Source organism: Carex rostrata, chromosome 24 (assembly GCF_964058835.1).
Source record: "Carex rostrata chromosome 24, lpCarRost1.2, whole genome shotgun sequence".
In the NCBI taxonomy this organism is placed as follows: domain Eukaryota; kingdom Viridiplantae; phylum Streptophyta; class Magnoliopsida; order Poales; family Cyperaceae; genus Carex; species Carex rostrata.
The window spans coordinates 7,531,124-7,556,694 of record NC_135941.1 but is presented as its reverse complement, the minus strand read 5'-3'; the positions used below and the strand labels follow the sequence as shown (position 1 = coordinate 7,556,694).

The 25,571-nt window shown below is 33.8% G+C and overlaps 2 protein-coding genes across 3 annotated transcripts; both read left to right on the top strand.

The window, feature by feature from the left end:
• The first annotated feature begins 8,105 nt into the window (after positions 1-8,105).
• On the top strand, positions 8,106-8,814 carry LOC144575454 (uncharacterized). The gene is made up of 3 exons (XM_078325603.1): positions 8,106-8,346; positions 8,481-8,617; positions 8,731-8,814. The coding sequence occupies exons 1-3, from the start codon at positions 8,106-8,108 to the stop codon at positions 8,812-8,814; spliced, it is 462 nt and encodes a 153-aa protein (XP_078181729.1).
• Positions 8,815-15,756: 6,942 nt separating this feature from the next.
• EMB2746 (RNA-metabolising metallo-beta-lactamase family protein) lies at positions 15,757-24,814 on the top strand. 2 transcript variants are annotated; one of them, XM_078326025.1, is made up of 17 exons: positions 15,757-16,150; positions 16,784-17,018; positions 17,200-17,323; positions 17,491-17,547; positions 17,865-18,056; positions 18,748-18,825; positions 18,994-19,176; positions 19,611-19,691; positions 19,775-19,840; positions 19,984-20,076; positions 20,503-20,628; positions 20,841-20,954; positions 21,761-21,856; positions 22,089-22,186; positions 22,732-23,111; positions 23,497-23,975; positions 24,341-24,814. In XM_078326025.1, the coding sequence occupies exons 1-17, from the start codon at positions 16,039-16,041 to the stop codon at positions 24,434-24,436; spliced, it is 2,610 nt and encodes an 869-aa protein (XP_078182151.1). In that variant the 5' UTR covers positions 15,757-16,038; the 3' UTR covers positions 24,437-24,814. The 2 variants fall into 2 exon arrangements, with proteins under 2 accessions (XP_078182151.1, XP_078182150.1); XM_078326024.1 differs by having other exon boundaries at positions 15,783-16,150; positions 16,781-17,018.
• Positions 24,815-25,571: the final 757 nt, after the last annotated feature.

Sequence of the window (25,571 nt, the reverse complement as noted above, 5' to 3'; positions counted from 1 at the left end):
TTTTTTTTAATCTTTGTGACAAAGTATTTATTGTTTAATTGTGCTGTATTTGTTGGAGTAGTTTACATGATTGTAAACCATTTGGCATAATTTGCTTGTTATATTAGGTTATCCAGATCCTCGAGTTTGGGTTGGGCTTATTGGATATCTTGAATCTATTGCCAAATGTAATAGGCAGTCAATGTCTAGTTCCTTTGTCAGAGGTAATATGGAATTAATCACCTTGTATTTGTTTAATTTATTACATTTATTTTACTTTTTTAGTATTTTTTTGTAGATAACTTACTATAATTGTTAATGATATTGATAGCATTTTAATTGTAGGTGAGGAAGTCCCAATGCAATCGTCATCAAGTGATCATCAAGAATTGAATATCACGACCAATGAAGTGTTAAATTCTGCACCATCAATCAATATCTTGCCTCCACAGAAATCAAAAAGAAAGGGACGACCACCGAAACATTCTTATAAGCACCCAATGGATGTTAATGTGAAGAATAATCGCACACAATAGATTTTGAATTATTTTTTGTCAATATATAGTGTAAAAACAGTTTACTTTTTAATTGTTTGGTTGTTTGTAAATATTTTGTTATTTTTTAATTTTAGTTATTGAGATTTTAATTGTTTGATGGAAATTATTTGAAATGAGAATATAAGTACTTTGGATTTATTTTTTAATATCTTTTATTTATTGTTTTATATGATATATTATACATACAATTATTATTTGTTTATTATTTGATTAGTTGAATATATAATTTTAGAATTTTTTTTTACATTGCAAACTAGTAATCGTTATTTTTTTGGATATTTGAAATTAATTTATGTTTTTGAATGTTGAAAGCAAATCAATTCCTATTAACATTAAAATTTAATTAATAATAATTGTTAAAATATAAATCAATTTATATTTTATTTTTAAATTCAAATTAAGTCATATAATAAGTTTTTTTAATTATTAAGAAGTTTATAATTTATACATTATTAAAGTATAAATTTACATGTTCATCCCCAATTTTGATAGTATTGAAGTGTAAATTTACAGTTTCGTCCCCCAATTTAAATGCATTTATGTACAGTTGTGAAAAGTTGTGTTTGAAATGGAGAAGATATTACATTTTTGTGGGTCCCAAAGTACAAAATTGAAATCTAACCGTTCTAAGACTATACTTTGCGCCACTTCATTCCCACCCTTTCATATTTTATGATTATATGTTATGATTATATAACTCGAGACGTCATTTCAAATTCATATGACTTGACTCCGATAACACTCCGGTCCGATCGATTCACTTTATCAATTACACTCAACCTCACTCTCTCACTACTTCTCTTTACCGACTAGTCCCATCAGTCTTTCTATCTTCTCTCTCTCTATCGCGGCGATAGAATCTAGGTTTTCAAAACCGTGGCATTTTCTTCTCTGTTTCTCGACGCAATCGCTTTTTTCGGCGATCGACTAGTATCAAGGACATTGTTTGACTGTTTTTCGTCGATCGACTAATCTCTAGGGCATTGTTTGATCTGGCAACGGTTTCATCGCTTAATCGGTGGATTAACTGAGTGTGATTTCGAATTCTTTTGAATAAAAATGAAGAAAAATAGTCAAGGTTACTCTTATTATCCTTATTTTCAACACATTTTTGTTATTTTGAACAATTTCTTACTGAAATGTTTCGATTTTGTGATTTTGCAGTTTAGATTTGCTATTTTGTTCTTTTTATTTGTCATATTTACGGTATATACTGGTATGTTACCAATTTGTCACTCAAAAATCAGAGTTTGTGATTTCTAAGTTATTTTATAGTTTTGATTTGTTATTTATACAGATTTGATAAAGTAATTTGTTCAAATGATTGTTGTTGTTGTTCAAACACTGATTTTATAGTTTTAATTTGTCAGATTTACTGAATCCACTATTTTTTTGTAATTGTTAATTTAACAGTATGTATATACTGGTATGTTACCAATTTGTCACTCAAAAATCAGTGTTTCTGATTTGTAAGTTATTTTATAGTTTTGATTTGTTATTTATACAGATTTGATAAAGTAATTTGTTCAAATGAGTGTTGTTGTTGTTTACAAGTTTCGATTTGATTTTTATAGTTTTAATTTGTCAGATTTACTGAATCCACTATTTTTTTGTAATTGTTAATTTAACAGTATGTATTTTAATGTTCACCAGATTTGCATAAATTGTATTAAAATTCATACATTTGTTTTTTTAACACTAATTTTTTGTTTCTCAGGTGATTTGAAGAAAAATGAGAAAGGGAATGATAAAACTGAAAAAAATGCTAGTCAAGATGTCAAAGTTGTAGAAGGTTATTATTATTCATTTTTTTTTGAAGTTTTATAATAAATTTTTTACTATACTCAGTTAGATATTTTACAGTATTGTATGAAATTACTTTTCAGAAGAAGTTCAAAGGAGGAGGAAAGGAAAGGGTAAGGTTCAAGAGGGTGATGGTGATTCTAAGAAAGAAAAAGGAAAGGGTAAATTTTTTTGTTTCTGAAATGATAATTTATATTTTATAAGATGTGTTATATTAGTTATAGCATGTAGTTAGTAATTTTATAGGATTGATAAAGGTCAAATGACATATTGTCTGGCTGGATGGAAATGATAATTTAGTTTTTGTAATATGTGGTATATAAGTTACAGCATGTAGTTAGTCATTTTATAGGATTAACTCAAGTCAAATGACATCTTGTCTGCATGGATGGAAATGATAATTTATTTTTTGTAAGATGTGTTATATAAGTTACAGCATGTAGTTAGTAATTTTACAGGATTGGCGCAAATCAAATGTCATTTCCGTGCATGTTTTGGAAATGATAATTTTTTTTTTGTAATATGTGGTATACAAGTTACATCATGTACTGAATAATTTTACAGGATTGGCACAAGTAAAATGAAATTTTTCATTAATGTTTGGAAATGATAAACTCTTTTTTGTTAGATGTCTTATATAAGTTACAGCATGTAGTGAGTAAGTTTAGAAGATTGGTGCAAGTCAAATATATATATATTTTTTATTTGGATGCCATGTACATTATTGTAGTATATATGTTTTTGATGTACAGTATTTGTCATACATTTGACAGCATTGAATTGAATTTACTTTTTGTAATATGTGGTATATAAGTTACAGCATGTAGTTAGTAATTTTATAGGATTGACTCAAGTCAATTGACATATTGTCTGCATGGATGGAAATGATAATTTATTTTTTTGTAAGATGTGTTATATAAGTTACAGCATGTAGTTAGTACTTTTACAGGATTGGCGCAAGTCAAATGTCATTTTCCTGCATGTTTTGGAAATGATAATTTATTTTTTGTAATATGTGGTATACAAGTTACATCATGTACTAAGTAATTTTACAGGATGGCAGAAGTAAAATGACATTTTTCATTAATGTTTGGAAATGATAAACTCTTTTTTGTTAGATGTGTTATATAAGTTACAGCATGTAGTGAGTAATTTTAGAAGATTGGTGCAAGTCAAATATATATATATTTTTTATTTGGATGCCATGTACATTATTGTAGTATATATGTTTTTGATGTACAGTATTTGTCATACATTTGACAGCATTGAATTAGGAATTTCACATGATTTGCGCAAGTCAAATGACAGTTTTCCTATATGTTTGGAAATTACAATTACAGTTTTATAAGTTTTGGTATATAAGTTATATCTTTGACTTATGAATTTTAAAACAATTGGTTTTTTATATGTTAATTATTTGACACTTGTTTTAATAAATACATTAGTAATATCACAGTATACATGTTTGTGTCTCACAGTGTCAGTTTGATGGTTTTTTCATCTTTTAATAAATACATTAGTAATTTGAAAGTATACATGTTTATTAAGTTTGCATTATTCATCACTAATTTCACAGTATTAAATTTAATTGTTTCACAGTATTCAATTAAATTTTTTCATCTTATTTTGCAGGAACTGGAAAGAATATGAAAAAATATGACATGGTCACAAACAAATGTGTGGTTGACCGTGCTATGACTTTTATTCATGGCAGAATTTTTCATCTTCTGAACCGAGAACATATCAAGCTCTTATTCAAGACACCATTTATCCATTTTCTTGTTATGCCGAAGAAAATGCAAGTATCAAATTCTGTATTGCATTCAATTCTTGCTCGGTATGACAATGAGAATGGTTATTTTAATATTCTGGGTAAGAGGTTGCACTTTACATGTAAAAGTGTAGCTCATTTTTTGTGCCTTCCATCAGAAGGTGAGGTTGTTGACCTTAGTCAGGTTAGATTTTCAACATCACCTCTTCGTGCGAAATATTTTCATGACCATAATTCGCAACTAAAGAGGTCTGAACTTGAAGATGTTATTGAGGAACTCTTAAATAAAAAGTCCTCTGATGCACAAGATGCAAGAGATGTGGTTTCTTTATTGCTGTTGTATGTCTTTACAACAATTTTATTCCCTAACACTGCTGGTAGCGTCCCGTTACAATTTTTCAGGTGCGCAAAATCTCTTTGTAATTATTATATGGAATTTTCTTAATATAATATATAGTATTGACTAAAATAAGTTATGCACTTTGTGAATTAGGTACGTAGATCGTATTGAAAAATTGTGTGATTACAATTGGGCTTCAGCTGTTTTTAATTGGATGCAACCACACATTGCTAATTGTGCTCTATGGTGCAAAATGAAAGATGATAAAGATGTGGAGTATTCTGAGGAAGAAATAGCAAGCCAGTTGGAAAGTATAACAGGGGATGAGGAAGAGATAAAGGAAACTGGCTATATTCAAGGCTGTGCTTTGGCTCTCATTGTAAGTATTTTTTGAAATATTTGATCAATGATTTTACAGTATTCAGCGAGATTTTACATTGGCAACTTTTTTGCTGCATTAGTTACATTTATTGTTTTTTTGTTCTTACTATAATTTATGACAGTATGCATATACCTTCCTTATAGCTTTGAGTAATTATTTGTTTAATTTATTTACTTTTTGTTTTAGGTCTGGTTCTATGAACAGACTTCATTTGAAAGAATGAGAACTTGCACTGGACGGATTCCTCGTTACTTGGACTGGTATTTGGGGTTGTCTAGTAAGGTGAAGAGACCATATTTTGAGAGGCAGTTGTATTCTTTGGTTAAAGCAAATGTGTGTGAAAATGATATTGATTATAGCAAGTACGAGAAACCTTTGAGGGAGAAAGGTTTTATCGCTGCAAATTACTTGGAGTTTGTTGTTGATTCGAACAAGTTGCAGACTCTTTATAACACCTCAAAATTTGAGATGTTGGTTAAATACACTCCTATTTTGATGAAATTTGGTGTTGTACCATGCCCTTTCTTGAAAGAGAGAATCGGAGATGTAAGTGCGAAGGAAGTGTATGTGGGTTCTAGTTTTCCCGAACTTGACGAGATTGAACCTGATGTAATGCAGAAGATAATAGATGATAGTGATTTATTGGAGAGAGAGTACTATGCGAATAAGTTGATTGCAGAGAAAGCGGCTTCTGTAGAATCATGTAAGTTTCTTTGGATCCATGAAGTCTGTTAACTTTCATGGGTATTTTAGTATTTCACAGGATTGTTCAGTTATTTCACAAGGTTGATAGTACATGTATAATATAAGTCTGTTAACTTTGATGAATGGTATATTAGTTTTTTTTATATGATACATTAGTTTATTTTAACTCAGCACATCCAAATTTTACAGTTTTGACTGTCATAATTATATATGAATTATCTATATACATGAACTTCTTAATTATTTTGTAAGATCTATTAGTTAGTTCACAGGATTGATACTTAATTAATTTACTGTATTCAATTTGCTAATGTACAGTTTTCATAATGAATTTAAACTGATATTTAAAATGAATATTTATTATGCAGCTAAGAAGAGGATGTTGGCATTGACGTCTGGTTCATCACATAATGTTAAGTCAAGTTCAGAGAAGCGAACAAAGCGAAAATTCGATAAACAGGAACATAAAGATATAATCCCTTCTTTTAGCCTGAATATGGGACTTACACAGTCACAGAGCACTCAAGAGGAAGTGGATGGTTGTACATTAAGTGAGAGGGAAGATGAGGAGGAAGAAAGAGTTGTACAATCAGAGGAAGATAATGACGGTGGGAAAAAAAAGGAAGAAGGAAGAGGTGTTGTTGATAACCAATCTGAGAAGGTAGTTGAGGCACCAATGAAGTATGGGACTGTTAAAGATTCTGATAGTGATGATACTGTATCTGATGTGGAGAGGATGGCTACTATTGCAAGCGAAGTACCAGATAAAGTTGTTCAGTCAAAGAGAGAGAATTTAGTTGACAAGCAACCTCCGTATTCAATATACACAAGGAGAAGTAAAATTCTGCAGGTTTGCATTTTTTTTTACTATTAAGTTATAATTACAATATTTTTTTTGTTTTACAGTATTAACTTTGTCATTTTAAAGTATTTATTTATTTTTATTTATTTTTGCTGAAAAAACAGGAAAGAATGGAAGAGATGGATCGTTTTCAGAAGGAATTTGGCTCTCAATTTGATGACCAAGTTGGTTTTGGCTCTCAAATTGAACAGGACAATGCAACTGTCGAACAAACTGAAGTTGGAGCTGATATTCCTGGTGAAGGGGGAGATGAGGTCTGTATAATTGTTTTTCTACAGTATTAATATAGTATATTTTTGCTTTATTAATCCAGTTATTTTAGATTAACTTCTTTAGTATGCAGTATTCTTATGGTAATTTTACATTATTAAATTCAGAGAGGTATAAATCTATCTCAAATTAATGCGGGAGGGCCTCATCTGGATGATCTCATAGAAAGTTTGAATAAGAATCTTAATTCTCAAGAGCGGGATGCGGTAATTACATTTGCATTTGATTATTATAAAGCTCTTTTTGATGAAGCAATGTTGGAATATAACTTAGAGGTGTTGCAGAACAAGGAGAAAGAGGAGCTCAATAAGAATTTGGATGGATCATCAAGTACTGCAGAGGATGATGAGCAAAACGAAGCCTCGCCGAATGGTGGATCAGGAAGTACTGATGGGTTAGTAGAGAAAAATAAAGTACCGCTGAAGCGTAGAAGTCCAATTGCAGTAAGAAAGGTTGTAAGACGACGTAGAAAACCAGCTGTTAAGAAGGAGACTGATGACAAGAAGAAGTCTGTGCAAAACCCGGCAAATATTACAAAGAAAACTGAAGCCGAACTAAGGGCTGAGTATGTGGATGTTATCGTGGATTCTTCTTATGAGACAAAGTTGAATGCGGGTTTGACCTGGGTAGAGTGGGAAACTTTAATGCCTCAGATCATCGAAAATTACAGTCCTCCTAAACCTGTTATTTTTGATGCTGATGTTTCTGAATGGTCATTTAAAAATAGTTTGTTTTTCGATGATGGCGATCTTTTGATAGAGAAGCCTCGTGCTGTCAAACTTTATGGATATCTGCATCGCGAGAAGTTGTCCAAGGATGCAGCTTGTATAGTTGATGATTGGTGGATCCAGGTGAAGTTAAAAAAGAAGATAAATGACGAAGTGGTTTTCAAACACACTCGAGCTGACATATGGTGCAGTGTGGGAGCTTTGAAAGATTTAATGAATCCCAAGTCCCCAGTAAGCAGTGAGGTATGTTTTATAGTATTACATGATTAATTGTTAATTTTATAGTATTCATTATTTAGTTCACATGTTTCAAATTTAAGTTAACTACATACACCAGTTAGTTTATAGTATAAATGTAAATTACATGATAGATTAGTTAATTGTACATAATACATAAAGTTTGTTAGAGGCTTTATTTTGCATTTATTGTATGAATTAGTTAAATTGATAGTATACATCAGCTAATTTTACATGATATATAAGTTATTTTTGTTTATTTGACATATCATTGATTTTTTCAGTTTGTTGAGATGGTACTGAATTTGATTCAGTTTGAAACTCCAGTGAAGCATCCATGGTTTTTCATTTCGCCATATTTAACTGTAAGTTATTATGTAATGTTGTATATTATTTAATTGAATGTAATCTACATTAAAACTTAAGTAAATTTCAAATTGCTTTTTTTTTTTTTGTTTAATCCAGATTGGGATGCATCAGTACGATGAAAAGGAAGCGTGTCAGGCCCTTCCTCAGTTGTTTGGGCCACAATTTGACACTATTAAATGGCTGTTTATTCCCATATGTAAAGAAAACCATTGGATGCTTTTTGTGGTGGATGTTCCTTTGGTGAAGTTGCACTACTACTCGTCAGTTGGTGATGTTAATACATACTTTGAATACTTCTGGCACACTATAAAATGGCTGAAGGAATTTCTTTGCTGGAGGACTTGTGAGTTTTTATTTTTTTAAATAAGTACTTTGGAATGCATTAATTGTTTTATATTTTTGTAAGATGTAACTGTTAGTTTACAGTATTTATGCAATAGGTGATTAACAGTTGTTTCATATCAAATTTTATTTCAGCAAATCCACAATGGAAGGATGTTGCTATCAAAGAAGAAGATTGCCCTAAACAAATTTTAGGTTCAATGGATTGTGCTGTGTTTCTTCTCCGTTATTTGTACAACATCATAACAGAGACTCCTATGAACTTCAGCCAGGTAATTTATTATAATTTGTAATTTTATGATGTTATTCGTTTTGTTTTTATATTAAATTATGTCAGCTGGATAACAAGTTCAATTTATAACATGTTTTGTTTTTTTTTTTGTAGGATGATATTAGCAAGGAACGTATTGTTCTAGTTATGAGGCTACTGACTCATCCGAACAATACGAAACAAAGGGTGATGAAGTGAAAGTTTGTTAAACTGGTTGTATAGTTTTGAACAAATTGGATTATGTTGTTAGTTTTTGGTGAAAAAGTTGTTGTTTCTTGTGAATATGTGTTTGGTGATGAAGTGAAAAAGTTGTTGTTAGTTTTTGGTGAAAAAGTTGGTGGAATTTTTTTGTTGGATTATGTTGTTGGTTTATGTTTTGGTGAACAGTGTTTGTGAATGGTTTAGTGTTGTTTAAGAATTTGCTTATGATATATTTTTACTGATACTTTTTTTTAATATTGCTATGTTTTACGTGTGTTTTATTGGTTTCATATTCTAATTTTGAAGTATTGAAATTTGTAGTGACATTTTTATTCTTCTGTTTACGGCTTTTAATTTTGTATTATCGAAATTTACAGTGAACATATGTCTATTTAACTGTTTACATCTCTTAATTTTACAGTATTGATATTTACAGTTACATGTTTATTTTACTGTTTACAAGTTCCAATTTTGAAGTATTGAAATTTAGAGCGTACATTTGAGGTAAAAAATTATGAAATTTTTAAAAAAATTAAAAAATTATAATTTTGCAGGAAAAAATTATTTTTGAATATTTTTGAGGTTTATTTTGAAAAAAAATGTCAGTTATAGATGTTGTCCTAGTTTGGAATCTTCTAGAAGTTTGTGGAATGTTCTAGAAGTTTTTAGTAAAATTAGCATTAACTGCAAATAACTACCATTAACAGAAAATAACTACCATTAGTCGTTAGTAAGAAAGTACAAGAAAGTACAGTTAGTTGGCCAAGTGGTCCCACACGAAGTACAATTAGTTGGCCAAGTTACAAATCTTTAATCAAAGTTTCTGGATGGTTGAATATTTATATTAGGTTTTTTATAAGATTTTGTTTACAAGTTATAGCATTAAATTGTTAAATTTACAGGATTCGGGCAGGTCAAATGTCAGTTTTTCTGTGGACAAATGGTGGACAAATGTCTGTGGACAATTAGACGCTTCCATAAATTTTTATGTATGATTTAAATTTTGAGTCATCAAGAACTTCCTCTTAATCTGTAGTGTGCACGAATGTTGAAGTAACGCGCATGAATTATAAAATGAATCGGCAGTTTTAAAGAGACATCGGACTACTACTCCGGTCAAGCCAAAATAATTTTCGTAACTATTTTGAATTACAGAGAGCATACACAGCATGAAAGATGAAGCCATCAAAATTTTGATTTTAGCAGCCGTTTGCGTTAAAATTTGTGATAGAGCTTAATTTACTCGGACGGATGCAGATTTAGTTCAAAAGTGGCTAACAATTTGTTCGAAGCATTATGCGTTGTCAGACGTGTAGTGGGACTGTGGGAAGCATATCAGTGGGTAGGCTATCATGAGTCAGCTCAGATTTTGAGTAGATCCAGACCATCTGATCTATTTTAGCACGAATATTATAGTGTTCGGATACATTCTATTTCAGACTGAATACGGTTCGAATTTTGACAGTCTGGATCTAAAACTCAAAATTTGAGTTACTTCCAGAGGATCCGAGCTAAGAGGGAATTTTTTTTTTGAAAGCCCATAAATCCATACACTTTCGAACATATCACATAAAATCGCATGAGAAAAGTTACATCTTCTTCTCCTCCAACACATCTCTACCTTTAGTTTATTTCTCTCACTTCTTTTAGGTTTCTCTTTTTTTTTTTTTGATGGTTGACGGCAAAGCCGACAACAAATATATTGAATAAGAAAAATAATTACAAAGATTGTTTTTGTGGCGAAAAGTTATCCCACACTATTCACATCTAACGGAGTAACTTTATGTCATTCCTAATTCCTAACTCCTCTTTAATATCGCTAGCTATTGCATAACCACTTGTCTGTCTCTAGTGATGTGTCATTGATGAGATGATCCACCATTTTTTCTTTGTTAGAGAAGCATCTTCGATTCCTCTCTCTCCAAAGTGCCCATGCCCCTGACGCCCATATTACGTCCCACCTTCCTCTCTGCGTGCATGTCATTGGTACTCTTATTTTTATCCATAGTTCTAGGGTATTAGAGGCCCCCTGCTGGTTGTATATTCTGCTGTGCCTGCATGCCTACCCAGAATCTGGTTGCATACGTGCATCCCCGCATGATGTGGTTCCTTATCTCCCTCGTATCTTCTGAGCACAAATGGCAGCCCCTCTGTACCGTGCATCCCCTTGTTGTTAGAACCTGCTGTGTTAATATCTTGTTATCCAACATTAGCCATACAAAAATTCTCACTTTCATCGGTACCTTAATTTTCCACAGTCTCCTGTATATCAGTGAGATTATACCGGAGTTGTGCATCATATGGTATGCCGATGCACATGAGAAGGAACCTGATGTCGTCCATTTCCAGGTCTTAGCTTCTCCTGCTCCCCCTGCCATCTCAGTCGATACTGAAGAGAAGGGTATAATTGGGATTAGATTTTTGAGCATAAATGATCCTTCGGCGCTTCTCTGTCTTAGATGTGCAGGTGCTGTTATGCCATGCAGTGATCGCATTGTTTTGGCCCAAAGCCCCTGCTGTCCTCCTTCGAGTTGCCATATCCATTTTGCTAATAAGGCATCATTTTGACATGCCAGGTTAATTATGCCCAGTCCTCCATTTTCTTTTAGGGCACAGACCCTGTCCCAATTGACCAAGCAATTAATACCCTTGCAAATCTCCGTGCCCTTCCAGAGAAAGCTTCTTTTCATTCTGTCGATGTGCTTCATTACCCCCACCGGTATTTTAAAGGCCTGCATATAATGTAGCGGCATTGCTGACAGAATTGTCTTTACTAGAGTGATTCTACCTCCATAAGATATGAATTTTGAGGTCCATCCTTCAATTCTTTGCTGTACCACCTCCAACATTGGTTGAAAATCTACCTTTCTCGGTTTTTTAACTGTGAGCAGCAGACCTAAATACCTGATTGGTAAATTAACCCCTGTTGAGTCAATTATTGTTATGATGACATGTACGAGATTCTGTGGGATTGCAATGGGAACAAAATCTACCTTTCTAGATTTCTCTTCTTAAGAAGTTCTTCCTCTCTTTCTCGCCTCAATCTCAAGAGGAGAGGAGGGACCGGAGTCAAGAAGAGCCGATCAGAGCCGACAGTGCGATATCATCATAGCTCGAAGCGTTAAGTCTTTACGTTATTTCGATCAAAGCGCGGGTGAATAGATTCAAATGTCGGAGTGCAATGATAGTTGAGAGGGTGGATCCGGTCATAGTGAGCGATAGGAATTAAGATAATAGTGTAATTATGAGTATATATGAGTGAGATTAGAAAATTATAATTATTTAGAGTAGTTTGAAGGATTTTGTGAAAATAAAAAGATAAATTTATAATTAAAATTATTTGACTCGTTGTAAGTTTGTTTTTATATCAATGAAATTATTAGTTGGCACTAGAGAAATAGTTTTGTATAGCATATGTCCGATTCATTCATCTAACGTTGAGTATTTCAGCATTGAGTCGTTGATTATTCTAATTTTTCTATTGTTTATATCTTACGTGAGACTGTAAATGAGCTGAGTTTGAGCGAGTTACCTCCAACTCGTGCAGTCATGCTCAGCTCATTTAATAAATGAGCGAGTCAACTCGAGTTGGAATGTCAATAATGAGCTGTAAAGCCAACTCGAGTTGGTTCACAACTCGTTTGACCAATCAATTTTCTTAGTTATAGTTACATACTAGTAAGAGTTTATCTAAAGAAAAACAATTCAAATAATTTAGTAAGAGTTTGTCTAAACACAAATAATTCAAACATAATTAACAAGATAAATAACAAAATAAAAAATCCAAATAACATCTTGGGAGTTATTTAGAAGGGCATGCGATTTATTGTTATGAATTTTGTATAACTTGAGTTGTTAATGAGCAAGTTGGGTATGCTCAAATTCAACTTATTTATTAAACGAATCAGTTAAGTAAATGAGAGCTAGTTAAAGCGAACAGTTAACGAGCGAGTTATAAGCGACTTAAGAATTTGAGCAATTCTGCACTGCCCTAATCTTACGTGAATCACTTAACGTGATCAAGCGTGCAGCAGAATTTGTACATAATTATTTGAGTGATGTTAAGACTCGTGGAAGCCCATTGTCCTGAAAGGCTGAAACTGTCGTTGGAAATCCGTAGACGAATGAAAACAAAGAGAATTCAATAGTATAGGAAAACAACGAACGAAGTGGAATAGAAAGAATTAAATTTTAATTTTGTTATTGTTATTGGCCGGGATATTTGTAAAAATTCACAACCATCCTGGACTTATTTGACTTTTACCGAGAATGTCATTGAGTAGGAATTTTAATTTCTACAAAGAAACGATAAAAAGGAATATTCTGATGGCAGAAACGAGAAGGAACGATAATACGAATTAGCTGTCTATTTCGTCCAAGCACACGTCAATGTATTTTTTGCGCTAAGCAAAAAGATCTTTCACTCGCGACAACAAATTCAAAGATAGCGTGTACTCTATATGTTCATTAATGGAAATCGATTTTTTCTGTGATAATGAAAAGCCTACGGGCGTGAAATCTTACAAACAAAAAAAAGAAAAAGAAAAAGAAAAAAGAGATATGTTTATTAAGATGGTTTGGTAAATATTACTTTAAAATTTATTGAACTAATTTCAAATGACAAACTGAAATTGTTAAAATCGATTTACTTTACAAGTAATGCGTGTACATATAAAATTTTGAAAATTTTGAATTTATTAGCATGAAGTCGAGCAACAAAAAAAATTAACTTTTATAAGTTATTTTAATACAATTATTTTTCATTATTTTTAACCGTCTGACTTCATATTAAGAAATTTAAAATTTTTGTATGTACAGACATCACTCGTGAAGTAGATCAATTTCATCAATTTGAATTTAAAGTCAGTATCAAAGATTTTGAAATTATGCTCACCAAAATCTATTACTGAGCATAGCACGCACAGACTTTGCTCACAAATTCTCTATGAATTTCTATCATTTGCGCAGAATGTGTCCCCACTGCTTCATTCGCTCTAAATTTTACGAGGTGAGACAGTCTTAGAGCATCTTCATTCCATAAACTCATTAGAAATTAAAAACGGTAGGAAGAGAGAGAAAGGACAATTCTGACATTAATTTTTTTGTCGAGCATAATTTTAAAAATTGATTTCTTATTTTTTTTTCAAAATAATTTGTTCATATCTCTAAAATTGAATTAGAAATTATCATGATGCTCTTACCGCTTAATCTTCCTTTCCATTTGGTTTGCGCGATGCAAAATCTGTTTCTATTTCTCGCTATCGAGAGGACTCCAATGAAAGCTTGTTGTTTTCACTAAGGTTGTATTTTAAAGAGGGGAAGAACTCCTTCATTGAAGGGAAGGAAGGGGAAATCCACACAACCACGGTCTGTCCATGCTGTTTACATGCTTCAAAAGAAGGTAATCGGATAGGGAAAGGAAGGAACACAGGTATTGTAGCAAGGGGAACGCCAGGGAACACGCTATACAGAGTTCCAAAACTCCTTCATTTTTCGTTTCTATTTTTTTTATTAATTGGCACCGCTATTTTTCTACCCTCTAATTAACCGCTGTTTTTATGTTACAGAAACAATTTGGGACGACACCCATTCAACAATGTGAGTCTGCTGGGTCTCTAGTCCATTGGATCCGCTTTTAAGATTCGTGCATATCTATTTTAATATTCGTATCGATCTATTCCATACAGACTTCAAAACAAATTGGATGAACTCGGAACACATCGGACTCAAACTTTGAGTCCCATAGATGTCGGACTCAAACAATGAACCCCCGCTTCTCTCTCATTTGTCATCTCATGCCGTTACTTTCTCTGGTCGTTTCTATGTTATTTTACATTTTTGCATTGTTAGATGTTGTTGTTACATGTTGATGTTGTGTTATTCGGTGTTGATGTTATGAGTTTTAGATTGTTGAAGTTATTTGATGTTGATGATGTTATAGATGTGAAACGATGGATGATGGATATAATTTTATATAATGAAAATTATATTTGGTAGCCACTACCAAGATTTAAAAAAAAAAAGGTTTCACTATAGTGAGGGAAACCCGCGCGATGCTCCTTCCTTTTATCTTCTTTTCTCTTCCTCTCCGTACTAGGGTTGTGGAGCATAACCTAAAAGCAATAAATAAATTGATGTAAAATGTTGAACCCGAAATCGAATCCGCGGGCAAAGCTACGTAAATGACCACTTCACGAATAAAAAATTCGGAATGATATCGCTTAAAGAAAATGATCATTCTGTTAAATTTCTAACCTATAAACATTATATCCAAAGTATCAAATTTAACTTAAATCTTATCATTACCTACAAAACACTAAAGACTTACATTTGATATGTACTACGAACTTAATTCAAACTGAAATTACATTTGCTTGTTTTATTTGTTTAGAACGTAGTAGAAAATTAGTATTTGAAATTAAAATCAGAGTAGAAGTTAGAGAAAATAAGACCAATTATTGGTAGAGGTGCAAACGGATCGGAAAGTGGTAAAACTATATATATTTATTTTTATTTTTCGAAAAAAAATTAAATATCAAACTGATACAAATACAAATTATATATTAAATCTATAGATAAATTTATCTGTTTTTTATAATGATGAATAATATAAATTATTTCATAATACATATTAAACTATATAATATATCTACTATTCGATATAAATAATTAAAATTTAAAACTATACGTGCATCTGTATGTACGGGATATCGGATATCCGATCCGTTTGCACTCCAGCCAATTGGTCGACACGTGTTTCTTTTGGACGACATCAACATGTATGAAAGAGTTGTACGCCATTTTACTGTGTCCATTAGTTTTGAAAGCCCACCTTCTAACGGTAAATATCTAAATCGAAATTTTAGAGGGATTACATAAGAAAAAAAAATCGTATCTTTTAAAATAAAATAAAGTAAAAAAATATCTAAATGAAATCTCCAAGATAATATACCCAAAAAATATCTCCCCCTCACCGGATAAACCCTGCTCTCTCCCCCCCTTCTTTGGCGAATAAACCCACCGCACTCTCAAGTCTCAACGCAACTTTCGGAAGTCGTAGTGGCGGCGAACCCTCGGGCCTCACTATCACCAACGACGCGTGCTGAGGCGCCTCTATCCTTTTCAACTCTTCAAGGAGTACACTTAAACAATTCGCTACTTAACTAGGCGCACACTGCTTAGCATTCCTTCTCTCTCCATTGACAGAGACAGAGAGGGAGAATGTCGTGTCTCTTCACTTTTCCTTCTCTATGCCCCTGCACGATCTCGCCACGGCCTAAGCTGCTTAGGTCGCTCGTATTTGCTTCCATAGAGTCTCCTTCTACCTCAAAAGGTATCAACGATCGGAATGTCTGCATGGCACACTTGTGAATTTATTCTTTCAGGTGGTGTTTGGTTTTGGTTGAGGCCTAAAGTTTTGGAGGTCTAAGTTGGTAAGGTTATGTCATGGTATAGCTATTAAGAAATAGTATCGACTTAAGAAGAGAGAGAGAGATAGCTGACAGTGGGACCGTAGGGGACTAACTCTTAAGCCACCCGAGAGACGGTTTAATGTAGAGGCCCAATTTTACAGTAACGTCTAGTTAGGCCGGCATAATTAATCCGCATTTGGTGGAATAACTGAGGCCTAAACCCCTCATTCCATGGTTTAGGCCTCAACACAACACCACCTTACTGCTCCTCTGTCTCTATCATGGCATCGAGGAACATCATGCTTCCTACTTCTCTCTTGATTCTACCATGTAATAGAATCAGCTGTATATTTGGTCCTCGGCCAATCTCAAGTTCTTAAGTAAACCCATTTAAACCACATTGCCGACCAAAATAAAGGAAAATGAAATTGTGCATGACAAATGGATATGGCTCGGGAGGCAGTGAAACCAAGACTAATCAGAAATCTAAATCACCTGGCGTAAAGTTGTCATGTATTGTTTCAGTAAATGCAATTTTAATAATTTATCAGCAGCTGATAGACGATCTAGCACGAGAGCACCACGCAGAGGACCACGAAAAAGAGAAGGTCCTAAAAGGAGCATGGAGGATTCGGTTCAGCGCAAATTGGAGCAGTTTTATGAGGGGGTGAATGGGCCGCCGCTCCGTGTTCTCCCAATTGGAGGCCTCGGTGAGATCGGCATGAATTGTATGCTCGTTGGAAATTACGACCGGTATATCTTGATTGATGCGGGCGTTATGTTTCCTGAGTAAGCTGTCAAAATAAATAATATAGTAGCTATCTTGTGGTCATACACTTTTAGCGAGGTCTGATAATGTTATCTGTGTACTAATCATTGCTTTCAATTTCAACCCCTGTAATTTTACATTCATATAATTGTCAAAATATGCACCAGCTAATTGTTTCTTTATTGTTGGTGTCTCTGATAGTGTTGATGATTTTGGTGTTCAAAAGATTATCCCAGACACCACATTCATTAAAAGGTGGAGCCACAAAATTGAAGCAGTTATCATAACTCATGGTCATGAGGACCACATCGGCGCCTTGCCTTGGGTACAATGTTCTCTTGTTGTTATATTGAAAATACTTGTGCAAAATGGCAACTCTCTTTAACTCTTTCAGAAAATTGACTACTCTCTTTCTACATTTGTATGATACTACGCTGCTCAAAGCACCTTACTCTTCAAAGAATTCATTTTTCTTTTGTTGTCAACATGCAGGTTATTCCTGCATTGGATCCAAATACTCCAATATATGCTTCGTCATTCACAATGGAGGTATCTGTTAAATTGCATTCTGGGTCTCTTTTTCTTTAGGAGAAAATTTAGCTCTTTTTCAGTGTGAAGGATTACCATACTAACCAGTGTTAATATAATATTCAATCTGACTGGCATGTTACTGAGCCAGTATTCCAGTACTGTTCCAACAGTATTAGCTTGCTGTTATGAGCTTCAATGAGTCTTTGTTAAAAGTTTAAGCACATAAAAAGCGAAGAAAATTGTGAAAAAATGGGGTTTAAATTTGAGCTCTTCCTTGCTTTGAGTATTAGGTTTCTTTTATATAATTTATGACATAATTTATTTTCCTCTAACAGCTGATCAAGAAGCGCCTAAAGGAGTTTGGGATCAATGTTTATTCAAGGCTTAAGGTTTTCAACGTGAGAGAGAGATTCCTTGCTGGGCCTTTTGAGGTGGAACCCATTCGTGTGACCCACTCGATTCCAGATTGCTGTGGCCTTGTGCTTCGTTGTAGTGATGGAACCATCCTTCACACTGGTGATTGGAAGGTGAGTTGGTTCAATGCTCATTTTGTTGCGATGTGCGTGTGTTGTGGGGAGGGGAGCTAGTATGTTCTTAAGCTCAACAAGCCCCCGGTGAGCTTAATTCGAAAACCTATCGGATTGGCTTCAAACGACAAATTCAAACTGTTGAAACTGATCTACTTCACGAGTGATGCATTTACATGCAAAATTACAAATTTTCTAATTCATTTAGTACAAAATTGAGCGGTTAAAAATGATGAAATAACTTGTTATTCTTTTTTTTTACCACTTGACTTTATATAAGCAGCATCTTAATTGAGCTTTACATATTAACTTCAGGCCAAAAGACAATAAGTTGAATAAAATAACAAAACAATTTATCTATTTTAGTAAAAGCATCAGTACTGTACTCACCTGGTGGGTATTGGATCACTAGATAAACATATATATAATTTGTAGCAATGGATAGAGGAATTTGTATTTGAAGTAAGAAGGGGCAATACAAAAGTATGTAAACTGTAAAAACGAGTTAAAGTGGATATTTATACTAATTATGTAAATTTGAGCTTTTATTGCACCATCTCGTGATTCTTGTTCCTAAATACTGTCTGTCGATTACAGAAAGCCAAGACATTTTCTGTCTTTCCCATTACTTTTAATCTACATTTTAATTTTTGCTGAAATTGTCTGATTGGGGCCAACTCTAAAACTGTAGATTGATGAATCACCACTGGATGGCAATGTATTTGACCGTGAAACACTGGAACAGCTATCAAAAGAAGGGGTCACTCTTGTAAGTTTCCAATCTAGTTGTTACAGTATTCTGTAATTGATCTTGGAATTGAATCCTCTGAACTCTTTACAACTCACCCAGGATATTGTAAATCTTTTCCTGACTGTTTTTATTTGTACAAGTCACTAACAACAAACCTTTCTTTTACTTGTTTGTGATTATTTTAAGATGATGAGTGACTCAACAAATATACTATCTCCTGGACGCTCTGTCAGTGAAACTGTGGTAAGAGATGCGTTACACAGGCACATCTCTGCCGCAAAAGGAAGAGTGGTAGCTACGCAATTTGCTTCTAATCTACATAGAATTGGAAGCCTCAAAGCTGCTGCTGACCTCACGGGCCGGAAAATGGTTTGCTGCTCGAAGCACTCTAGTTTATTTTCATGTGTACCCTGCAAAATCACAAGTGGTGCCTTAATATAAATGTTATGCACCTTCCAGCTTTTTAGTCCACACATGTGCAAAACTTGACATTCATATCTAACATCGCTGTACATTAATGAAGAGGAGGTACTTAGTGAACCTTTTGAAGAAAAGGAGGACTGAAGTGCTAGAAGTAATAAGCTATATCGTTTCAAACAATTTACTATTCTTTTTGTAGGCACCTTCATGGTACTATGAATTTTTAATGATTGTATGGATTTATATAACAAAGTATTACAGTCCAGATACCTACAGTGCATAGAGTTAGTATTGGATGGTATCAATGAACAGTACCAGGCTAATGAGGTCTGGCTTTCCTATTTTCTTTTAATTAAAATTTGACCCAACAAGCCCAAATACAGGTGTTCGTTGGGATGTCTCTTAGAACATATCTAGATGCTGCTTTTAGAGATGGCAAGGCACCTATGGATCCATCAACGTTGGTATGTGGCATATAATAATTGGTAATATAATTAACAGTAGAATGTTCCAATGTAACTGACTGATTGAGTGAATAATTGATTAGGTCAAAATAGAAGAAATTGATGCCTATGCTCCAAAAGATTTGTTAATCGTCACCACAGGCTCGCAGGTAAGAGACTTGATAATTTATTTTAACCTTTCTGTATGTTGATCATTGGGAGTGCCAACTATTTGTGTACAAAACTTAAATATTGATCTGACCATAATTAATTTACTTTACTTTATTTTATTTTATTTTGATTATGCTATTAGGCAGAACCAAGAGCTGCTCTAAATCTTGCTTCATATGGAGGCGCCCATTCTCTCAGACTTACCAAGGAAGATGTGATCCTATATTCTGCTAAGGTATGATTTTTTAAATGAAGGTAAAATTCATCTGTATCCATACAGAAACCACAAAATTAATGCTTCTGCAAAACATAGTAAGGTGCGTATATCCCCGTATCAAATTAGGAGATAATTAAACTAGACCCTCTTTTCCAAAAATCTGAAATTTCCAAGCTAATTCTCTTTCAACTATCATTCAGTTGAGGGAAACTTGGGGTAGTAGGGGTATTTTGGGTATTTGTCAATGACTTGAAGAATTAAGTTGTGTGAATGATTCTTGCACCTTTGATAGGAGTATATTTGAAATTCTTATGTTTGTAAGGGTATGCAGGATTACAGATGATAGTTTGGAGTTTTGGAAAGTCAAAACATTGAAGTATCACTAGGATAATTGTGCTGTTTCCAGTTACCTTGACTCTATCTATGTCCAAATTTCTCAAGTAGGTTATCCCGGGGAACGAGACTAGGGTAATGAAGATGTTCAACCGCATATCAGAGCTGGGCCCCACAATTGTGATGGGAAAAGATACAGGTCTTCACACTTCTGGACATGCTTACCGTGACGAGCTAGTAAGTCGTAATTGATTGATGTTTCTTTGATTAGGTGGGAACAATAGGATTTGGCTTTTTACCCTTCAATAATACACTACTGAACTTGCATTTTTTTACATAGTATATAATTACTATGCCTGTAAAAACATTTCTAGTTTTCCACCAAGTTTCAATGTGGTACACTAAATGTTCCATCAGTTATTAATGTTTCTTGTTATTTCAAATTTTAGGAAGAAGTTTTGAGAATTGTTAAACCCCAACATTTCTTACCTGTTCATGGTGAGCTTGTATTCCTCAAGGAGCACGAGTTACTTGGACGCTCTACTGGTATTCGACATACTACTGTAAGTTGGCTCAATAACCAATTAATCTAATCTATCTATATATCTCTTTCTGTTGCTAACAGCACCCATGATTCCTTGTTATTCTTGTTAACAGTATTTGGTTTTCTGCAAATAACTGTTGAAACAAAGGCTGGCTAATGCAAAAGGCTATGAAATCGCCCTACCTTTATTGTCACACTTAACCAAATTACGTCAAAGTTCACATAAGCTAGAAACACCTTATCGAAATTTACATGAATTGATGTTAATTTAACTTGGACTTGAGAGGAAAAAAAAGTAATAAGAAAAACACATGGGCATTGTATAAAGTGGTGATTCGTGATAAGTGGAAGGTTTTTTTGATGTGTCACGTTATTTACATTAGATTATTGGGTCCTTTTAGCCAAAATGCTTTTCTTTATTTACATTAGATAATGACTTGGAAAATTGACTGAGTCTTGAGTTCACTCGGATGATTTAGGTCAAGATCCACGGCCAATGAGCCTAGTAAGTGGTGTTTTTCTCCTCTCTGGCTGTTTGGCAGAAAAAAACGCTATTGTGTTATGTTAGTGGCTCATTTGATTGTAATCTTTTGTCTTAACATCATATTTCAGTACATCATTTCTTTATTTTATTTTTTAAAGTACAAATAAGTTTTGGTCTTGAAAATATCTGAAATTCTGATCTGAGTTGGCCGATTCGAATCCCAGGGACATGTTAACAATTCTGATTTAGATTCTAATTTGCAGACCGTGGATCTGATGGAGAACGCTATGTCCCATGTAAAGATATGTCCCTTTTCACAAATTATATTTTGTTTGTTGCAGGTTATCAAAAATGGAGAAATGCTTGGTGTCTCGCACCTCAGAAATAGACGAGTCCTGTCAAGTGGTTTTGCTTCTCTTGGAACAGAGGATTTGCAGGTTAAGTGGTCTTTGCTTTCTTATTTTATTCTCTCATTTAGCTAAAATTACGGAAAAGACCTAAAGTTTCAAGCAATGACACTTTGTGCTAAGTAACTTAGGGGCACTGATATGTTGGTGTAGAATACCTGGGTTCAAAGTTCAAGAAGGCATCTGTTTAATTTAATCCTCTGTTATTCTTTAGTTCTTGTAATTTATTAACTTGCCTGACACCTGTTTGGCTGTATTATAGTTGATGTACAGTGATGGTAACAAGGCATTTGGCACAGCTTCTGACCTTTGTATTGATGAGAGACTGAGGGTTGCATCCGAAGGCATTATTGTCATTAGGTAAATTATGGTTCTTCTATTTCTAAAGATTTTCATTCTTGTACAACCTCTGTCAACTTCTGTTGGTTAGCAAGTTAAAAGTCTATTCAATCAAGCTTTATGACTTTCTATTCTGCAAATTATACAGAACTTCTACCATATTTCCTTGTTACACCCTGCATTATATAGTGTTATTTACATGCAACAGCCAACCAACTAAAGTAGGGTTTAGCCAATGCAAACATAGATAAATTGTCCTATTGACATAAACCCTTGACCAAATTTTCTTCATTAGTCGATGTAAACATGGGACTCAAGTGACTCATCATAAGGAACATAATGCAGTTAGGGTCAAAGTGTCAATACTTTAACATAAGGTACCTTTATAATTGCACTAATAATGGCTCAGCCGTATTTGCAAAATTGGTGAGATAAGGTCTCGTTTGCAAATGTTTGATGTATTTTGCAAAGTAGCAACTATTAGCTTTTTGAAAAGTTGAGATCAATTGTCCAGTGCTCAAATTATTGCATAATGACAGTCTTTGACTTGAACCCTTTTTCTTCAGCATGGAGATTTGTCGCCCAAAGAACATATCAGGCTCCACACATTCTCGTCTAAAAGGCAAATTCAAAATCGTGACCCGATGCCTATGGCTTGATGATGGGAATCTTATAGGTGCACTGTACAAAGCTGCCAAGGCTGCTCTGTCCAGCTGCCCCGTTAGATGCCCATTGGGGCACATGGAAATGATTGTTTCTCAAATGCTAAGGAAGGTGGTAAGAAAGTATAGTGGAAAGAGACCTGACATTATTGCTATTGCTACTGAGAACCCTGCTGCTGTTCTGGCACAAGAGGTTGGTGACAAGTTGTCAGGTGATTTTGATGAAGATGAGGACTGGGAGTCGGATGAAGGGCGTGTGGAGAGCTTTGACACAGCCTCTGCAGGTTTGGTCTTTGCCTAATGTTGTGTATGATATATTATTATATTCTCTGTTATTAAGTTTTCAAGAACTAGCTTTCTGATACTGTACTATCCAAGCATAGTAGTGAAACCAGGGAGCCCTTAACCTGGCAAGGGAGAAAAGGATACAAAATTTGAAAAAGGAACTGAAGGGATCAAAAGTTAATTTCTTACACTGTGATTGGGATTTAATATGGTTTAGGGACTTGAGATAACAATAACTTTTTGGTATGTCTGAGAGTAAAATTGCAGCTTTTTGTGCTACTTGTACTCATTTCATATTACTGTTTGAGAATCATTAATATATTTAATGTGTATTATTTCTTCCAGATTGTATCTGTTAAATTTTAAACTTTATATTCTTTGTAGACAAGCAAATAGAATCAAATGGCACAGCAACAAGTTCAGAGGATCAAATGCCTCCATCAGGCAAATTCTCAAAACTAAAAGATATCTGGAATTCCTTCAAAAAGCCATCTGTGGTCCAAGTTGAAACAGATGCCGTGAATCCACCTACTGAACAAATAGAGAATCAAGTGAAACTTGACAATAGCGCAAAACGCTCCAGTCCTCCAACTCAAACTGAAGATGATCAGTTGGAGGCTGTCAAAGGAGAAATCAGCACAGAAACTAAGGCTCCTGCTAAAACTACAAAAAGGAACCGGTGGAAGCCCGAGGAAATATCAAGATTGGTGAAATTACGGGGTGAATTAGATGAGAAATTTCAGACTGTGAAGGGGAGAATGGTTCTTTGGGAACAGATATCTTCTGATATGTTGAGCCATGGAATGGATCGTAGTGCGGCCCAGTGTAAATCCCTTTGGGCCTCATTGGTTCAGAAATATGAGGTATGTTACTTTCAAAATTTTTTGTGGAGTCTTAATTTAGTCCCATTGGCTACAGTTGATACTCTACTTTGCATGCAAGCTCAATTATTGTCACTCTAATCAATTGAGCAACTAACAGAAGAAGCAAGGAAAAAATAAAAAAGCAGTGTCATTGTGTAAATGTAATAGTGGGTTCTCATATGGAGAAGGACGTCTCTGTTTTAAACCATATGGTGCTGAAAGCATTGTATTGAACAATATTACCCATCAAATCTATTGTAATCAAATGATGTTTTATTTTCTTGTGTACGTTTTCAAATTAATTAGATCATATGGAATGGTGTAGTAAATTCACATGGGTTTACATGCTTGATATTCTGATCCAGGAAAGCAAAAAGGATGAGAAGAGTAGAAAGATTTGGCCGTACTACTCAGATGTGGATGAGATTCTCTCTTCTGATAAAAACACAATAGCCAAGTAAATGACTTACTGTTCAAAACAGTTAATTGGCGTAAAAATGCAATGACATTAAGCTGCGGTTCTCATATTGTCATGCCAGCAAGCTTTGCAGCCACCTTATGCTCGTTGGAAATATAAGCATTTGGTGTTCTAAGTTGGGCGGTAAGTGCCTAAGTCATTCATTTTTTGTACTTTTCAGTGATGATATATTTGGTGGAAAGTAAGATTCATTTTTTAGCTGCAACCAGATATGCTCAATGTTGGTTTAGCATATGGTGCACAATTCTGTGCTATTTAGCTTTAGATCATAGTAGTAGAAAGAGAGCGAAATTTGGTTCTAAAATTTTGGAAGGTTAAATTTTGACAATGAATGAAATCTTAAAATTTAGGAGCGGGCTCTAATTATGTTGTTTTTTCTTCTTTTTGGGGCAATCATGCACCTGATGAATGTAGCCTGGTCAATTTTTTTTTTTTTTTTGCTTTCCCCCTTTTGTATACTTTATTCTTCTTAACCCATGTGTCAACCGTTAGTTAGCTAGTTGCTGCATCATAAATTATGGAACTAGTTTGTTGCAGCACAGAGTCCACATTAAAATATTCTTTAAAATGTGTTACATTGATATAAACCTGTAAGGCTGTAAACTAGTCTAGATCGTTATCAAAATAATTTATAGAAATTGTACCATTTGGTATATCACTAAAATTAATGGATTTAATTCTAGTCACTCCCAAAACCCAATAACTCCCTATATAAAATTTGCACTCTCATAAGCAATAATTGTATGAATCCCCTTTCTAGTTCTCCCTATGTCCTTGCAACAACAATAGAGAAATGTTGTATTATGGTTTTCACTAATTATATAGTTATCTCTTTTTTAATCCTGCATTTGTTCATGCATCAACTTTCATAGGTATACTTGAAAGTTAAGATATTAAAATTTTGATGCGTAACTTGTTATGATTATCTCTTTTTTGGTCACCCAATGATCTCCGTGTCAATCTTCCTCTAATGAAGCAGTGGGGATCTCATATCCCCGCATCAACCTTTATCAATCGTTTCAATATTAACATTTATCTAACAAAAATAGTTACCCTCATATGAATGAATACTTCAGTACATAGATATAAATGCTTGAAAAATAAGATATTAATACTTG